The sequence below is a fragment of the Lissotriton helveticus genome, chromosome 4_1, assembly GCF_964261635.1.
Source record: "Lissotriton helveticus chromosome 4_1, aLisHel1.1, whole genome shotgun sequence".
In the NCBI taxonomy this organism is placed as follows: Eukaryota; Metazoa; Chordata; class Amphibia; order Caudata; family Salamandridae; genus Lissotriton; species Lissotriton helveticus.
Window position 1 is genome coordinate 1,659,973,117 of NC_136063.1, and position 20,289 is coordinate 1,659,993,405.

The 20,289-nt window shown below is 43.4% G+C and overlaps 1 protein-coding gene across 5 annotated transcripts in view; it reads left to right on the top strand.

Annotated features, from left to right (window-relative positions):
• LOC144829310 (biliverdin reductase A-like) overlaps positions 1 to 20,289 on the top strand; it is a 296,629-nt gene that overhangs the window by 84,412 nt on the left and 191,928 nt on the right. Inside the window, exon 1 of one of the 5 annotated variants that reach the window (XM_078688340.1) lies at positions 7,908 to 8,007. The exons of 3 other annotated variants lie outside the window; for them this stretch is intronic. In XM_078688340.1, the coding sequence (XP_078544466.1) occupies positions 7,931 to 8,007 (77 nt within the window). In that variant the 5' untranslated portion in view covers positions 7,908 to 7,930. Of the gene's footprint in view, positions 1 to 7,907; positions 8,008 to 20,289 lie in introns of those variants that run through there. One more of the 5 variants, XM_078688343.1, reaches the window with a different exon arrangement.

Consider the following 20,289-nt stretch of genomic DNA (forward strand, 5'->3'; position numbering starts at 1 on the left):
TGGGTTGACCTTGAGAGCATATCAGATGGGCAACCCTAGCATCTTGGAAATTTACCACCACGCAATCCCCTTCAAGCGATTTTTTCCCGTTTCCAATCCATCCCACCCTGCGTACACCAAGAATAATACCATCCACTCCCGAAGGCAAGGGCCTGTTGGCTTTCAGCCAGTGGATGACCTTATTCTTAAGTGCCTGATGGTTTTCCCGCTGGGTACTCCTAATAGGGGGGACTTTGGTAAGAATAACAACATACGGGTGACACTCAGGGGGGAGGTTAACTGGGGGGCACTTTCGTCTACTATTCTGAGGAGGACCTAAAGGAGAAGGGTTTATAGGTGGGACGGGGATAGATGTAACCTTAGGAGTTGATGCTACACCGCCAGTTGTAGCAGATGAAACGGCCCCAGGTTGCGAAGTAGGGCCCGTCCCTCCCTTCTGATGTTGCCTTGGGCCCTGAATAGGCACCGGGGTTGTTACTACTGGGGGAGGGGTAGCATGCACTTGAGCAACATGAGTGGAAGCATTTGGCTTTATCTGCCTAGGACCATCCTTAGGAGCAGCCAAGATAGTATTCCCAGGGGCTGGTCGCTTGGGCGGCTGCGTCAGCTGATCTCCCGAGGGGGGTCTCACTGGAACCTCTATCCTATTGGTCTTATCTATCCTATCTGTCCTATCCTCACTGAGCTTTGGCTGAAGCTTGAACAGGGTTTTCAGGGCAAAAAAATTATCCCTGGTAACCTGTTCAAAGCAGTCAAGCCTATCCCCCAACCTCTTGACCTGGTCTATAAGTGGCAACAAAAGAGACTTGACCAGCTTCTCGATCGACTCCAGGGAGGGACCCACATTGGCCAGGTCAGGCGTTGATGGGGCCAGCAGGGAAGGTAGTACTGTATCAGTAACAGTTGGAGCGCAGATAGGTGTCCCTGAAGATACAGGTCCTACGGCACCCGGGGGGGAAGGACCCCTCTGGGGCGGGTACCTGGAATGGTTAGTAATAAAGTATTTCCATAACCAGACTGGAATGACCATTGCTAAAATTAAAATGAATATACGTCACAGTCTCAGACGCTGCCTGTGGAAGAAAGTGCATTATGAAGAAAATAAAAGTTTGTTTGCGAGGCTGTTTGTTTTCTGATGTTTCAGTATCTGAGCTGAGAGCTGTAGGAAGCTGGCTATGTATATGCTATTCCAAAGTAAGGTATGGTGTGCACAGAGTCCAGGGAGTCCCCAGAGGTATAGCAGAGTCCAAATTAGGTAAGTACCAACAGCTCTCTTTATGGTAGTGTGGGCGAGCATTTAGGCTTATCCAGAGGGTGTGTTAAGCATTTATTGTATTCACTCAATCAAGACTGAAGACACACGCTCAGACTAAATCCAGACCAATTGGGTAAGTATATAAAAAAAAGTACTCAAGTTTTATTTACTAGAACCAAGCAGGTATTGGTATGGGTAGATAAAATATAATTTCAAAAGCAAGGCTGTACACAGAAATGCAATTGTGGATTTAATTGGAATTGTTTACAGGTTTCTATTACTTTTAAAACCATTCAAAATACAGTAAGATTACTGTTGAATACTCTTGGATTACTTTTCAGTTACTTTGAGATGATATGCCGAGATATCATACACTAGAGTTGGTCACTTACAGGTAAGTATGACAATTCTTAAGTTAAAGCATAGTTACTTTTTTTTCATACAAAATAGTAAGTCAACAAAATTTCTAGAAACAAAACTCCTAACATTGGTTCCTATTGGAAAAAGAAGATTATCAGTTTGCAGGTAAGTAGCCGACCTGCAAGAAACGCTTTGAGGGTTAGAACCAAGGTTCCTCAAGGTGCAGGTGAGCACTTAAATTGCACCACCTGCCGCTCTAGTGTGGCCAGGTGCAGAGGGCATGATGCCTATGTTAGCCAATGGAGCTAGGAGGCACTTCGTTTGGGGGCTGCTCTTGGGCAGGCCACTCGGTAGCCAAGCTCTTAGGGTTAAGGTCATGGCAAAGGGGGTACCAGGTCCACACCAAGTCCACACCACCAGTGGCACAAGCCTGGCCCGTGCAGTGTGTGTTAAGCATGGATTGTATTCACTCAATTAAGACTAAAGTTACACACTCAGAGATTGAATCCAGACCAATTGGGTAAGTATACAGTATGGAGGTTGCCGGTTTTGGATTTTGGCTGCAGGCTCTGTTTAGGAAGTTTTCCTGGAGGAACCAACCACTGGGCAGGTAAGTTGGAGGGCTCAGGGGCGTAGGTGCATCTCAGGTCCTCTTCTCAGGGCAGGGCGGCCGGTTGCAGGAGTTCCTTTTGAGGTCAGATTTCACCTTACTGAGCCACTCACTGTTGGGGGAGGTCCTGTGCAGAGGTTGGAGTCGATGTCGATGTCCACCCACAGTGGACTCGGACTCTAAAGTGCTGGGGTACCTCTCTGGGACCAGTGGTCCACTTGGACTTGGGCAGCAGCGACAGGTGGAGTGGTGGTTCCAGGTGTCTGGTTGTCCTCAGCAGGCTCAGAGCTTTTCTTTTTAGTTTCGTTTGAAGAGAGTTGCTGTTCGCAGGAGATCCAGTCTTTGTTGAAGGCAGTCCGTCCTCCAAGGGTGCTGGAGGTCGCTGGATGCAAGACAAGTCCACTTTTGGTGTAGGATCTCCGGAAACTGCAGACGGGCCAGTAGGGCTGGGCCAAGTCAGTTCTTCTCTGTAGTCTAATCTGCTGTGCGACTACTTCCATCCTTCTTCATAGGTTGCAGAAATCTAGGGAAGCAAGGTTCAGGGTCCCCCTAAATACTACATTTAAGGGTGTTATAGGGGTGTGCAGGTCAGGAACAATAGGTTCCTTCCTTTGGGTGGGTACACCCCCTAATATACCACCCTCCAGTGGTAGCGGGTATGAGCCTCTCTCTAATTGGCTGGGATCCCTCAACCTTCAAAATGGAGGTGGCTGAGTATGTGCTTCACCTCACTACCCCCACCTGAGGGGTGGGGTTGGCAAACGTGGACATATCTCTCCTCCTAACTTGGGTTTCCCACCGATTTTCCTACCCAAAGTGGGAGTCAGAACCAGTGGGAGCCAGTTGCTGGGAGCAGCAAAAGGCAGGGACAGCTTACAAAGGTGGCAGGCCTTTGAAGCTTCACCTTCATGGAACCAGCCCATCCTGGAGGAGGAGGCATGACACTTCTGCCCAAGATGGGCTTTGTTTCTGATCCCAGAGAGCAGAGGCTCTCTACCCAGGGGTTCAGAAACCTATCTGGTGGCAAATGGCGGGCAGCCATTCAAAAAACAGCCCAAGGCTGGTTGTTTTTCCGGGGGCATCTTTAAGATGCCCTCTGCGTACATTGGCATCAGTGTGGGTTTAATGTGCTGAGAAGTTTGCTGCAGAACTTCCCAGATTTCAGTAAAGCCATTATGGAGCTGTGGAGTTCATAATGGCCAACTCCCAGAACATATACTCTTTATGGGTTTACTGCACTTAAAATGTCTATGAATTTTCTTAGATACTGTAAGCAACTGTACCCTCACCTGGTGGCTAGTGCACCCTGTTAGAGAGGTAACTTAACTAGGCACCCGGCAGTGGGTTTTAGGCATGGCACACAGGGATGTGTGCAATATCGACTCTTCACTTTTCTCTGCACCAAAACATGCAGCCTACAATGGCAGTGTGTGCGTATCAGGGTGCAGGGCCCCTAAGGGTGGTGCAATAGGTTCTGCAGCCCTTATAAGCCTTTCCTGGTCACTGTGCCCTTGGTACACATGGTACTTTTTACAAGGGGCTTACCTGTCACCAGAGAGGTGCCAATATTGGGTACAAAGGTATAGCATTGGGAAAGAACACAGACCCTGGAAACCTGATTAGCAGGGACCCTGGGCACATCAAATCAAAATGCATCAGAAACCTGGCAACACGAGGAGGGGTTACTGCAACAGAAACCCTCTTTACTACAAGAGACATTGGAGATCGGTGTTTAATCTGCACTCTCAACGTGTTAAAGGGGTTTCCCATGTTGTTCTCTTTACAAGGGAATTGGAGAGCTCATGGAACATGTCAGCTAAAATGCACAAAGCACCTTTCTGTTATAATTCTAGGGAGTATGTCACGCTATTTTACAAGCTTGCATTAGAGAATCAGACTTGTCTCAGTTGAACTTTGAATATTCCATGATTCATTTGCAAAACATGGATAACCTTTGAGCAATAAATACTTTGTGAGATGTGGTGGTCTTTGGGACACAAGTCCTCTGCATGGCTACCAACAGTTGGCTTTATGAGCTGCTATATTTTTGTCATCGCTGGAGACAACAATCTGCAAGTCTTCTGAAGGTGTGCTTGAAGGAAGTGACCCAACTAGGGCCACCCGGGTCACACTCGACCTCCTCTAGCCTTCCAAGAATGAAGAGTCAGAGATGCAGTAGAGAATACAAGCAAACTAGTTTATTCACAAAGTACACTGCAGTGGAGTCCAATCTGACCAGCCTCCAATGATGGCTGACGAGGGATTGACTCTAACAAGCATGAAGTTACATTATGTACGTTGCCGAGCCCACAAAGACCCGCCTAGTATGCAAAAACACTGGTAGCTTTCTTAATACAATGGGGGTACAGAACATAAGTTTCGATTCCGCAGCCTGGCACAAGATATCAACTACCCAAGGTCGTTGGCTTATCCTCCCCACTAGACAGGTGGGAGAAGGCTTCAATGTAACTGAAAAGGCATGGTTAATGAGCAAGATTCAGCATTTGAAAAACAAAACTTACCAAGGACAATTTCTCGTAAATGACCAAGTAACAATTTTGACTATAATACAAAATGGCATCTTCGAGAGCTAAAATGGTGACACAGATGTCAACCTAACTTAAATAACATCTGTACTTATTAGTTACGTATGCATGCAGCAAGAATATATCATGAAATAGCTACATAAATGCTAACATAATACCAAGTAAAATATGAGTAACATGGCAGTAATACATTTCAATTCTAACACACTACATTTTATCAACAGACAATTATAAGGTGGAGTCTAGATCAGCAGAAAGTAAATACACCTAATTTGTACATGGCTATCAGCCATGGAAGTAGATGAGTATCTCCATCACATACCATGCCATGAGGCAAGTGGTGGTAGTGGATTCTAATTCAGGTGTGCACACATTTTTAATTGCATCCTAGGTGTGGAGGCCGCCACCATAGACGTGACATTATACCTGTCCTATGTTTAGGGTCCCTCCCTGCATATGTCCCCTATGGCAGCGAATACGGCAGATTCAGTGCTGTGGCTGTCTCGGAATCCTGATTGCTAGTTGTCCAGGAGTTTTGGGTGCTCAAGGTGGTCCGAGATTTGACTGTTGATGGTCTTCTCGATTACTTTAGCTAAGAAGTGGAGCAGTGAGATGGGTCCGTATTTGTTGAGTATTTTGGGTTTGCCTGAGGGTTTTTGAGAAAGGCTGTGATTTTGGCTCATTTCCAGCTATCTGAGGAGATGGCTATTTTGAAGGAGGTGTTGTTGATGAATGTGAGTGCAGCGCTGATTGTGGCTCTTCCCTGGTCGTGGAATGGTGGGGGCGGGGTCTGTGGGAGCCGCTGGGTGCACTGTATTCAATAGTGCTGTATTGTCCTTGATGGATAAAGAGTTCCATGCTGTCAGTTGGTATGATTTGGTTGATGAGGTTAGCAGGTTGGGAAGGTTGATGGAGGGTGGCTGGGGTTCAAAGTTGTAGTATATCATGGTAATTGTGTCATGAAAGAAGTTGGAGAAGTTGTTGCAGAGTTCTTGTGTAGGGGTGATGGTTTGGGTTGCGGCTGTTGTGTTGGTTAATTCCTTGACAATGACAAAACACTTTCTTGCAGTTGTTGGAGCTAGATTCGATTCTCAGGGTCGGGGCCTTTTTCATGGTCTCTTTTACTTGATGGTGATAGTTTCTAAATGCAGCTTTATACACTATAGTGGAAGGGTGTGTGCATTGGCCCAAGGCAGCCTAATGTGCACCAGCTCAAGGGGTAAGAAAAAGCATCATGTCTTAGTTTATTTGGCACTGTTCTGCTCCCTCACTTTCATGCAATCCAGAACAGTAGCTCGGGTTGCTGTGCTATATTGGGTGAAAACTTCTTAAATTTGGTCCTTAAAGAAATATCTCCGCTCCACAAGCTCCGTAGCCTTACCCTTCCTGTTTTGCCACGGAATCCTCTGTTCATTAGAACCGATTGCACTGAAAGGACTTTTAGTTTATCAAAGTGATTTATTTTGCTATGCTGTGTTAGAGTTTATAGCTTCTACCCATCCCAGAGTAAGGCTTGGCTGCTCAACTGTGGTACCCCTAGAAAATGTCCAAAGGTAGTAAACTGGTTATCCAACTGAAGTGCAGTAGTATTGGGGCTCTAAAACACCGACGATAAACTACCACATCCATGTAAGAGTGTGACCCAGTAATCCTTGACTATCCCGTAATCTCTGACTCCTTTATGAAGCCAAGAAAAGGCCTAACAGTGTTACTGCAGCACCAAAAGATCACTGACAGGGCAGTGGCAAAAACATGTTGCTTTAAAATATGCTTTAATATCACATAGGACTGCCTGGGTGGCAATCTGCACATACTAGATATAGTACCATTGATGGCAAGGACCTGCCACTGACCCGCATTAAGCTTTTTAGGTCGAGCCTGGGCAGCGCATGCACTGCTCTGCTGCATGCTGTATTGGAGTATGGAATAGACGCCCGACCCACTCTCTGCTCATATTTGTCATTGGATCGTGTCTTGTACTTCGTAAATGCTGGCTTCTGATTTGTTGATATACTTGTTAGTCTCCCCTTGTCTTCATTTGTATCCTCCGACGAGGACTGGCCCTTTTACTTCGAGTGTTACACAGTAAATATTTTTAACTCTGTAAGCACTATTTTCTTAAATGAGTTTCTCCTACTACAGGCACAACAGCTTTCCTGCAACATTCAAAGCATAATGCGCGCTTTCACTTTCCGAGCAGCCTGGGACAATGGCGGCCGCTTCTTTTAATAGGTCTCGTATTTGCAAGAGTTTGAGCTATTGGCTTTGTAAATGACAATGCCTTTTATTTATGTGTTAATTAGCAAAACATAAATAAAAGGCATTGTCATTTACAATGCCAATAGATTAAAATGCGAGACCTATTGCATTGGAAATGCTGGTTTTTCTTCTGGGTACTGTTGACCTATAGTAATGACTCTAAATAGTCTAGTGCAGTGTTTCCCAAAAAGGGTCCACGGACCCCGACACATTTCCAGAGGGTCCGCAGGCAGCAGTTTTAAAAACATAGAAAAGTTTCTTGTATAATTAGCAGCTTTTGAGCAACAATAAAAGTGTCTCGATAATGCCAGTGATTAATGTACCTGCTGGAGAGAGATGATAGTTTTTTTCAGTCGCAGCTTTGACTTAACTAATGTAGCACAGAGGGTTAATGTGCCTACTGCAAAGAAAGTATAACATGCATTTTAAAAAGGAGTATTTTATGTGCATAGGTCTGTGGTTACTGCTTTTGTCACAGAGATTCTTTTGTTACTGTGCCCTTCATAAGTGACAATCGTAATCTAGCAGAGGGACCTATAAACTGTCATCAAAGAGCTGCTTGCAAACTGCATGGTCCAGGGGGTGAGCTCAGCACAGCGCAGTAGCCCACACACATTTAATTTACTTCAGGAAAAACTGTTTCTGAAGGACACTAAAAAGGAGTCGACAGCTGGTTTCACATTTTTGTGTTTAAAAGAGATTAGACTCGTCGTGGCTATATTCTGTGTAAGAGCCCACGCCTGCCTCCTCAGAGATACAGCACGTCCTAATGTCCTAATCTTTCGGCGCTCGAGTGTGCCTTGAGATGATAATGTCAGAACCCTCTCCGAGTAAGCACGCTCTGCTCTCGCTTGTACTTCCAGACACATTAGCGGTTGTCTACACCTTGACGAAAGGCGAATGCTAGAAGTTGTAGCAGAAAGGCGAGAGGCGGAGAAAGAACTGAGAGCATACCCAGGAAAATGTTATGAAAGTTGGTGCGAGAATTCAGGAATAATACCTTAGTAAAAATATTTATATTTCAGGCAGGATACCTATGTGGCAGTGGAATGAGCTAGTCCTCATTTAATTGTTCGAAAATATTTATTTTGTTAGTGTCTCATTTTACTATCAGCTCATTTAAAAACATAAATTCAGAATAATGTTTATTTTATTAATTAATGCATGTATTTGTTTTTCTCGTCCTATTGCGTTTCCTATTAGCCATTTCGTCGAACAATGTAACATAGTTTAGTCCATTTAATGTACTTCTATTGCTGTAAAGTTTCCTATATACTAACCCTTTCGGATTATTAACAACTCTGTACTAACATGCCTTTTTAGCTTTGCTTGACCTTTGCTCAGGACTTTATTACAGTTTACTAATGATTTTTTCAATACTGTATAGTGATGTATTGGGTTTTAGTTTCTATACAAGTGAGGTTCATCATTGTCCACTGCTAGTTTATGGTATCTCGTGTGTATTCGTTTTAATTGCACTTCAATTAATTAATCCTTCCTTCATTAAAATTACTGTATGCATAGAGATTGGCATCTGCCATGTGCTATGTGCCATATTACCGCTAATAAAGGCCGAGTAGTTACCACAGGCACTACAGTACCGGTGTACTTGGTGGAAAAGTTAGAAGCAGATGGACTAGTGAGTGACTACTAGTGTTAGGTGTTGGCTTGTGGTGTACCGTTGTGATGTTTTAATCATACCTTCCAAATCTAACCCCGAGGCTTGCATTAGTACCGGTTTGTGATGTTAACTTGTATGCAATATATTTATTTTAGTGTACTGACTTTTTATTGAAGAGAATATTCTGTATGCCTCCGTTTATTCAAGACCGTCTTGATCATAGTTTCGCTTTTGGTTATTACATACATTTGAGGGTATGAAAACACTGCAAATGTGCCCGGGGAGCACCAAAGCTGGACTATCTGTACCGGGCATTGGGCGTGTCCCCGGGAGGCTGGAGGGGCGTGGGCCGAAATATGCAGGCCTGGCCGGCATAATCACTCGCTCCTCTCACTGCTGCAGAGGTCCTTGCTTATCCAGCAGTTTTCAGGCAGCAATAAAAATGTCAACATTAACATCTCTGGTGATTAATCTTCCTACTGGAAACAGATTGAAGTTTTGTCTATTGGCAGTATTGACTCACTTAACGTAGCTCAGAGGGTTAAAATGCTTGCTGCTAAGAACTTTTACAATGCACATCACAGAACTGTATTTTATAAGCATATCTCAGTGGGTTACTTCTTTTGTTACAGAAACCCTTTTGTTAAATGCAGTACATAATTTAAAATCGTAATCTAACACAGTAAACTGAACTGCCATCAGAGAGCTGCATGCAAACTACATGCTACAAGTTTGAAAGTTATGTTTTCCCCCCAGCCTTTCATTATCCTAATGTTGCTACAGCGGATGTGTTTAGGTAGAAAAACAATTGTATTAGTAAATTGAGCCCCAGCCACTGTGTTAAGTTTTGAATCCTGAGTTTGTGCTTTTCCAGACCAAGTACTCTCAAAAAATGCCTACTAGTATGGATGACATGACTTCTACAGCTTGTATTCCCTCTTGTCTTTTCTAACATTTTCTATACACTGACTTACAAATAAAATACATGTGAGAGAGGGGCTTCAGAAAGATGAGGGGCACTGTTTGACGGTGATAATGAGGGAATCATTGACGGGCCCCAACAAAGAATGTTGTATTCTGGTGCACTATAAGGTCATCATTTAACATGCTTTAACAGCTAATACAATTGAATATTACATTAAAAAATGTGTTGCAGAATGCACAATTTTTGCCATTTTCCCCCCAAATTGTTTTGGGGAAAAGACCTCCCTGACCTCCCTTTGTAGTGGTCTGGTTCGCAGGCCTCATTTTGCAATGTAAGGGGGCTGGTCTGACAATATTTGCCAGAGCTGCTTTGGGTTCCAATCCCGGCCTTAGGGTGCTTTGCAGATGCAGTGAAGTGAATCACATGATTAAAGCTACTAAATACTAATTGTGTAGTTCTAAAATATATTTCTCTGCTATTGCATTTGTCAACAAACTAATAAAAAGTTACATATAGCTTAAAATTGTACATTAAAGGCCAGAACAGAAACGTGTGTATCTGCTTGGTACCAAGAAGTAAGATTTAATTGGCACAGCGACAGGGAGGTGCAAGACCCAGCGCCGGCTTACACCAGCACAGTTGATGTGGTCAGTGGTGCCTCTGCCATGCGCCAGCTTGGTCCGGGTTAGCGGTGCATCAGGAAGTTTTATAACTGCATGTAGTACAGTCATAGCACATTGGTGGCAGGTAATGGGCCTTTTGCAGACACATACATTAAAGGATTTCTCGTTCATTTATATGCAAACATGATTCAGGCCAGACCTGTGCTGCTTGTACATGTGTTTTTATGCATGCACTATTAGTTGTATTTGCTGTGCTCTCCCCTTCTTTCCTGGTGTTGCTACCATTCTTAGTCAGTGCACGAGGGCAGATATTCTTGTATTGAGTCTGCGGTGCCTGCTTACCTTTGGGTGGATGATTTGGGTGTTTGGCCGGACTGCCTATTAAATTCTTGTAACACTGCGGCAGGTAGAGACCTGGCTAGGGGTAGCACCATCACACTGACACCTAATAATCAGTAACACGTTACCGTTGTCTCTCTGTGAGCTGGACACCTAAATGCCCCTCCATCGTGCCCTGGTGGCTAGTGTGCCCAAAGGCATACCACATGCCACTTGGTGTGGTGAGGCAGGCAGTAGTCTTCTCCATGTGCTCCCGCTTATCTTCACTTGATTGTCAGGAATTGATGCAACAGGCAGGTTCTCTTGAATGTTAAATAACATAATCAAGAGATGAGTGGGGTCGAAGTTTCAGTAGCCTGGCTGTCCCTGAGGCGGGAAAACCATCACTAGCTAGACCTCAGGCCTCTATGTTAATATTTAGTCAGTTTAAGGAGTATTAATATATTCATTTTATGTGGTGCTTATTTCATATTATCAGTCTGTCATATGGGGGTATTATAATTATACAAGTTTATTCTTACTATGAGATAATCAGGGTGGGACTGCGACAGAAAATATGCCCAGGCACCAGAATCAAAGCGCTTCCCGTTAGTGAATTCGATAGTTAAAAAAGTGGCACCCACGATGTGTGGGATTGAAAAAACGTGGTATGAGCCATAGTGAGTTCTTCTGGAGAGTGGCAGTGGGGAGCCTGAATAAAGCATGGAGATGTCAGCAAGGCAAATGAAGTGACGAGAATAAGGTATGAGTAATACTGAGGTGTACATGATGTGTGAGCAAGATAAATATCAGGATGGTGCTGGACAGGCAGGGTATTGCGCAATGTAGCAGATGTGGGCTATGGAGCTGGCCAGTGAGATCACTTTGGTAAGTGCAGTTCTGCTCAACAGTGCGCGTTTTTTTTGTAAGCTAGCACCAGGGTGCCATGGGGTCTTATGGAAATAAATACAATCCCCTGACTAATAACAAGAACCACTGTCTTTGTGGGGGGAGTAGACAACTCATACACCTGGGACCCAGTGCCACTGCACCTGCTGCACTTCTGATAGTAACACCCTTGACTAATATCAATATTTGGAGGGCACATACATAAAATTAGCAACAATGGAGTTTTGGTCACTGAGAAGTGGGAGGTTATGCCCAGTATACAACTCATGCTAATTGTTACCTGGAGAAGCCACTCAGGCATTCTGGTTGTCTGAAGAGGAATTAGGGGGTAGTTGGAGTGCTGGACACGAACATTGGACTAGTAGAATGCTGTTGGGCATGTTGTTATCACCACTGGTTTATCTCTGTCCACCTAGAAACATCTTAGGAATTTTGGAACCCTAGGCAAAGCATATTTATGGGGCCCCTGTTTGAACTATTTACATTTAATAAGAGGTATAAGTTACACATTTCCAAGATGCAATTCTCCATATTGATCCCTGCTTAAACAAGAAGGACTGCAATTTGCAAAGGTCAGTGACTTACCAGAACTGCTATTATGGTTCATAACACATAGGAGGAAGACTTAAAAATTAGTAAACTTAAAAACAAGAAAATATGTTTTTTTAAATAAATTTTATTTGTTATTTATTCATATGGTGAGTATTGCAATATTTTCAGGAGTATTTCATGCTAACTTTAAATGTTTTTTAAACACCCAAATATTCTACATCATTTTACGGATATAGCTAGTTGGGGTCAGCGCAAATGTCACAGATTCTGCATTTAGGAAACTGACTTTTGTTTTTATATCACAGATCATACACATTCTAGCCTTCATCAGAGAAATGTCTCCAGTTACACAGACCTTACAGGCTCAGGCGTCATTCAGTAATTTAATCCACAAGTTTACTTATGCCTCACAAAAATCTTATAAACTCGAGCCTCTGAGCCATCCCTCTGGTTACAACAATTGTGCAAATAGCTAACCTATTGCACATGTTATGCAGATCTTCCAGACTCAAGTTTGGTTACCAAACCCAGCCCTTAGTCTACAACTATGTTTTAAGTTTAGACATCTGACAGCATTAACTTTCCTCAAATTACACAGATTTTACACACTCAGCCCTCTAACAGCAGGCTGCTTTCAGGTTACGTAGTCAAATACACACAATTGAAGCATCGGAAAGCAAAATTATCCAACAGCTTCACACAGGTCTTACAGGGTCAGCCATATAACACTGAAATGCTACAGGTTTAGTCCTCAGGCACCTAATTTATCCCTTTAGTTAAGTAAATTCTACCACCTAAGGTCTCAGACAAAAGTACACTCAGTTATCTGTGACATGCAGAGAAGCAATGCTCAACTTTCATCAGGGCATAGCACAGTCAGAGCTGTGGGATAAGTGTGTTTATCCTGTTGGGCTTCCGATCAGTGTCCACTGGTGTCAGCAGACATCTGCCAGGTTTGCTTTAGTTCTTCGTAGGGGCATATTTAACTCTTCATTAACGGATGGACTGAAATAGTCAAACATGCTCTATGAACCATTGGGTTAAATGTGCAATAATAGAAATGCAGCATTTTTAGAATTTTGTTCAAGTATCGATTTAATAGATATTTAATAAAACGAAACACTAAGTCCTAGATTTACAAACATGTCCATCAAAGCAGCACACAAAGTTGCTGCGCAGCGTTGCGCGAAAGGGAGAGAGCAGGAAAGTGCCATATCTACAGAGAAACAACACTTTACTGCTCCCTCCCTAGCGCCTGCGCACAATCAGGCTGCGAGCGCCACGCACACACATTTGCACCATTGTGTAAAAGTATCTGTGTGAGTCTAGCATAGATTTCGTGCTGGAATAGTACCCTTCCAGTGCAAAATACTCTGCTTAGACTGATTTAAAATTTTTTCCCACTTTGGCGTGTGCTGTACAGTGCAGAATTCATGCAAAGTGGGAAAAGTTAGGAGAAATAAAAGCATTTCTCCTTTTTAATGGGAACTTTCAAGTGGCGTTAATTTGTGATGCAAAATCAGGTGTACTATTGTTAGTAGATAGATAGTGTCAAAAACAATGAGTGGTTGCACAGGATTCCTCATGTACCACCCATGGAACACCCCCTTGACACAGAGTAGTGTGAAGCAGTGCTTTGTGCTGGTCTCCGTTACTTTTTCCTACAAACCGACACTAAAAAAACAATTTGCATTGGTTTTTAAATCTCAAAATGGCTTTGCATTAAAAAAGTAACGCAAGCCTGATGAAAAACCTTTGTAAATCTGGGCCTAAGAGTAAATCATGCAACAGGGTAAGCCTGGAAGATATAGGAAGTGAGCTGGATGGTGAGTAAATCAAAAACTGGTTTACAGTGTCATTTTCAGGGGTTCTGCGCCAAAGGTGACAAACGTGTACTGTACATTTTGATCATGCCTGTGCATGGTTTGGTTTGCAGCACATTCTGACTGATAGCTCTGTAACCATACACGTATGCATGTGGAGATATAAAACTGTCCAAATTCACTGAACTGCTAGGCAAACGTACAATTTACAGAGGCATTGCTAAGTCAGTGAGATTCGGGGGGAGGGGGGTTGTAAATCTCGCTGCAGAGAGGAGGGGTGAGACGACCAAGGTTCGAGAGTGGCTGCTTCCATGAGGAGCAGAGTCAGTACTGATTTGCCTTAAGTGGGCCTCTGTCTATAGTGGCACAGTAGGTGAAAAAGGATGAGTTGGAATGCTCAACTTCCAGAGAAGTGAGCACCGAACAGAGTAGGTTCAGAGCAGAGCAGCAGAGAGTGTGTCATGGGAGGCACAAAACAACAACATCTCATACTGGGTCAACCAGACAGTAGAAAAATGCTGCGTTGTCATATTAAGCAGAAGGGCAGCTTAGGAATGAGGGAATGCTACAATAAGGATGAAGCCAAAAACAATGAATTCTGCCTCTTACACAAGATGGGCTGCTGTGACAACACAGTACAGGCAGGGGGAAGGCCTGCCACCACTAGGTCAAGATAGGAAGACTAATAGTCAATGGGCTTCTTCCGATCCACTTGATCTTGTACAAATTCTCTAAGAACGAACCTCTTTTCTTCATGACAATACACTGTAGATGGTTTATTGTATTCAAAAAGCCCTAGTGCAGGTGAGAAAGTCCGTGTTTGCTCAACCTACAACAAGACCTCCTGCTTTATAGCTTTGCAAAAGATGGATGGTGATTTGTTAAATGCCCGTGGGAGTCTCTGCTATGTTATCTGCCCTACGTCGAATTGGAAAGCAACCAGGTACTGTTTTTTTATTTATATATGGAGATGAAAAGGAGAGAAGAACATAAATCTCCTACAGTAAACCCTTGGGCATTGGCTCTAATATATGGAATAATGGTGCGGTGGAGGCCGCTGGAAAACAGGAAGCATCACATATCTTGCCCAATTTCTTGATGGGAGAGTCGGAGCATTGCAGGTGTTTACGGTGTCACTAAGACACCTTGCTGAAACAAATCGATAGTGAAAGATTAGAGCCCACCTTTAGCCTCAGCACATAAAGGGTACTGTGAAATATAGGGTAACGTCTCAATAGGCTTGACCTTGATTTCAACAGGTTCAATCATGAAGATACACCCAACAACATTTGCATGTTTAGAACACAAAGTCGAAGCAACTTGTTAAAGTACTTATTCAGAGACTCAGACATTTGCATTTTGCATTCATTATTTTGAAGGTCAGATTCAAATAACCTAGACAAAACTTCATTTTCAGTAGATTTTTGAACGTTTGGGAACACTCTGTTACCAGTACCAAAGACAGTGCAGCTCTATTTACTTAAGAAATATCTTCCCAACAAGTATGGAGGTGTAGATGGTTCAACCAATTGGCATGTGTGAGAGTTATCAGATTATTGTTTTTAATTCTTGGATTCCTTTCTCATCCCCTGCACAGTTACACAATGATTGGCCAATGTAATATACTGTGCTAAATCCTTAGCCTACCAATAGAAGGTGTTTGTAACTGGTCCTGCACACAAGGTAGCAATCTCTGCACAAAGGCAGCACCCACAGCTTCCATTGCTAGATTGGCTTTACCCGTGTATATTATAAACAAATACTTAACCATGTCTAGATAACCTGCAAGCGACTCATTTGTTCTGCTTAAAGTTTGAAATATTTGTCCAGTCTGTCTTTACTGGGCACACTTCCATTATGGCACTCAACAACCCCTCCTGTGCCGTTAGGAGAGCACCTTCACAGGTAGCCATTTGTTGTGGTCAGCTTCTGTTTTCCAGACAAAGATCATTACTCTGCCTCTGGGGCAATTTCTCAAAGGGAGAAGGGCAATGGCATCTGAGGAATCCTAGTGAGGGTCCTTGTCATCTGCTTTGCTAGAGGGATGGGGTAGTTTGGTCATCCTGATTGTTCATGTCTTGGTCTCTAGTCATAAGCCCTACATTGCTTCTCAATGAGCTCGGTTAATGGTTTAACGGCGACTTCAGTCTTTTTGGTGCCTTGCGAGGATTGAGCGACCCAAGGTCTAGAACGGAAGTGTGGGATGGTAGAATCAGCCCCATGTTTTGAGTACCAAGTTTCACCCTCTACAGGTTCGCTGTCAGCCAATTATCTCACTAAGCTCACTTGCATGTTGTCTCCTTGTGCCCCTCTCGCTGGCTGCATAGACTACTGCTCCATTTTCAGGCACTGCCATAGGCATGCCCCAGGTATCCCTTGCCGGCACGGGGAAATTCAAACTGTTCTCTTGGAGAGAGAAAGGTAAGTATCTATTGCTACCACACACTGACCCCCTTGCTTCTGGTTGATCTCTGGTTAATGCTGGATCGATGATCCTGTTTCTCACACTCGTAGGGTCTGCACTAGGGTCCTCATGATCAAGGTCTCCTGCCACATCTATCTACCCAACCATTCTCAACCTGCCCTCTCCTGCCCAGATGGTATCTTCATATTTTCAAAACACCAGAATAAATAAGCAAGGCAACAGAGGAATAGGCATGTTTAGACTTCAACTTATGTGCACTAACAATGTCTGACTGGATCCGCAGGTCAAATGATTGAATGTGCTCCAACCAGTCCCCTGGAGAAATATCTCTCTTAACATTGGTGCCAGGAAACATCCTATAAAGTCAAGACCAGCTCACTCCACACTTCAGACCGCGAGAGTAGGTGATTTATTGCCTAACAAAGGGGCTACCAATTTAGGTCAGAAAAAGAATGAGGGGATATGAGAGATTAGAATAGAACTGTAGCAATTCAGGATAGAAAGAATTATGTAAAGGTTAAAGGTATAGCCAAAGGGCCTGTGCCTCACACTGATCCGAATTGAGATTCTGATGTACATTTTGTATTGTAAAGTCAGGTGGCAGGATAGGCAATTATACCTCCGAAGACTTTGGATGCACTTGCCATAAAAATCGAAAAACCTTGGCTGTATTGATATGGAGTGGGTGGAAAGGGTGATGGAGAAGTACTGGATTTGGGCTTGGAAGAAGCAGATGATTGACTGGCAGGAAACATTCAGATGAGAAATGCAGATGGAACTGTGATATAGATGGGGACCACCACTGGTCCTGGAGTTACTGGGGAAAGTGATAATAAGGAGGACAATGAGATGCAGATGCAAATAGTCTTTTGGAATATTGTGGGCCGGTGTTCAAAACTATTTGATGTAGACTGAAATGTCTTTTATAAGAGACATGGCACACAGTTACTAGGTTATGGTCAGGTTGTTTTCAACGTGGCGTAAGATTGTTGAGAAGGGAGGAAAGAAAGGCCATATGTGGTTTAACATGTGGACATCAAATGGTCTGGGGAAAGAATAGGAGGAAGCCAAGGTTAATTAGAAGAATGCAATATGTGTGAGGGGTTAGTCCGGGAACATTGTGATATATGGAATTAATTTCTATAACACCAGAAAGAAGAAAGTAAAAAGAGCTTTTAGAAAACATGTATGGTTTTCTGGATGCTATTAATTGAGGAATGAATATAAAGAACTAATAAAAAGCAAAAAAAGGGAATAGAGAAGGAGAAATTCGAAATAGACATTGATGCAGCATATAGTAAGGACTTGAGAAGATTGTGTCGATTTTTGCGAGTGGTTCCATCGAGCAAGAAGCATGGTAGGAATACATATTTTGCGCATGTGAACAATGTTCATAATTTGCCCTCTTTATAAAAAGAATTGACTGGTGGATGAGAGTCTGGTGGTGGGAGAAGAAAAGGATGCACAATGCCAAGTAACAGTAACTTTCACTCCCATATTTGCAGATGAAATTAGTAAGCGAAGCAATGGAAAGACATCGGACCTTGGTCATATATTCTCATAGTTAACGAAGAACCTACCAGATATATGAGCACCTTGCATACAAAAAGTAATCTCCCAATTAAGTTATTGATCTGACTCAAACTGTACCTAGTATAGTAAACAACTGAGAATATACTGCCCCAGGGTAGAATTTAGGAATGGGTGAAAAATAAAGGGATTATAGCTCCACTTCAGTATAGTTTCAAAACCAAAAAATACCACTCATCGGGTTTTATTAACTGCTAGCACAAGTTCTTCCTGGCAGTAATGTCCAAACTTGCTTTCCATTTGTTGAACTTAAAATAGCTTTTGATGATGTTAATAAAAATAATCTTTAGCATACTTTAGGTAGTCCGGGTATTATGACGGGATTGTGACATTGTTGTAACATTCCCTTCATTCAACAGCATTAGACTGTCAAAGTAGGAAATGGATGGGAAAGGACTCGGTATCACAGATGTGTGTGTCTAGGTTGGGTACCAGTGACACTTCTATTTATTTTCTATGTTAATGTCATATGCCCCATTTTTCTGAACAAGACATCCCAAAGATGGGCAAAAATTATGTTCCTATATTGTTAGTTGCAGGTTTTGTGGTTTTAATAGCGAAAACAGGAAAGGCATTTCAGGGACTATCAATCCTGTTTGAAGAATTAATGAAAATATGTCTGAGGATTAATGTATCCAAATAGAAAGCGTTGGAAGGTGGGTGGATGGGGCAATCAAATAAAAAGTCCTTTTTGAGACTGGGACCAATTGATTCTTATGATTGTTTAGGGATGAGTTCACTGAACAATTATCTTGGGTCAAGCAAACTATAAAAGTAACCCTGCCATACAAAAGGGGATGATGGACGGAGCGTTTGAGCAAATCAAACACTCACCCCCAGTCAACTGATCTGGGTTTAATCCATCACCATTCTTTAGCCCACTCAGCCACCCCATTTCAGACATGGCCATATGCAAATCAGTCTGACCCTGTGCCTCATGGGAACAGTCCAGCCCGAACTGCCAAGCCATGTCTTCCATGGACCGAAAACAAGCATCCATGGACCAGTTTCGGATTCATAATCCTCATCAGCCAGGCTATATTGAATCCAGTGGCCAAGTGAGCAAGGGACTCACGTCTGAGCATACCCTGCCACACTTAGGGCGAACAAAGCGATACAAAAGGGGATGATGGACGGAGGGTTTGAGCAAATCAAACACTCACCCCAGTCAACTGATCTGGGTTTAATCCATCACCATTCTTTAGCCCACTCAGCCACCCCATTTCAGACATGGCCATATGCAAATCTGTCTGACCCTCTGCCTCATGGGAACAGTCCAGCCCGAACTGCCAAGCCATGTCTTCCATGGACCGGACACAAGCATCCTGGAACCGGTTTCGGATTCATAATCCTCATCAGCAGGCTATCTTGAATCCAGTGGCCAAGTGAGTAAGAGACTCACGTCTGAGCATACCCTGCCACACTTAGGGCGAACAAAGTGATACAAAAGGGGATGATGGACGGAGGGTTTGAGCAAATCAAACACATACCCCCAGTCAACTGATCTGGGTTTAATCCATCACCATTCTTTAGCCCACTCAGCCACCCCATTTCAGACATGGCCATATGCAAATCAGTCTGACCCAGTGCCTTATGGGAACAGTCCAGCCCGAACTGCCAAGCCATGTCTTCCATGGACCGGAAACAAGCATCCTGGGACCGGTTTCGGATTCATAATCCTCATCAGCCAGGCTATCTTGAATCCAGTGGCCAAGTGAGCAAGGGACTCACGTCTAAGCATACCCTGCCACACTTAGGGCAAACAAAGCGATACCACTGGATTCAAGCAAGCCGGGCTGAAGACGGCTGGAATGCCAGAAACCGGTCCTCGGAAGCTTGTTTCCGGACAAGGGAAGGCATGGCTTGGCAGTTCGGGCTGGACTGTTCCCATGAGGCACAGGGTCAGACTGATTTGCATATAGCCATGTCTGAACTGGGGTGGCAGAGTGGGCTAAAGAATGGTGATGGTTTAAACCCAGATCTTTTGACTGGGTGTGAGTGTTTGATTGATTCAGATGCTCCGTCCATCACCACCCCCTTTTGTACCGCTATAAAAATAACCCTGGCAGTAATACAAAATATTGGGGCAATTTGTAGCGTGGTACAAAATTGTGTAGGTCCTGTGTTGAAGTCCTAAGAAAGATTATGTGCAAAGGGCATAGATGTGAAGGTTCGCCCAAGGTATGGAGCTTGTGATAACTGAATCTAATTTAATAAAGCCGTGCTTGTAGTCAAACCTTCTGATTGTACATCAGTAAATTGTATTAAATCCAGCAAAATATTTCATCGTCTACTACAGTGGGAAGTATTTAAATATTGTATCTTCCAGAAGATAAAATCCCGATTACAAAATTGCACTTAGATTTACTCACTCTTCGAATAAATCCAGTACAAAGATGAAATAATGGCCTTTTAGCTTTGACTACTATGTACCTTTGTGGACAGAGCAGGGAGAAAATATTATGCATTCTCT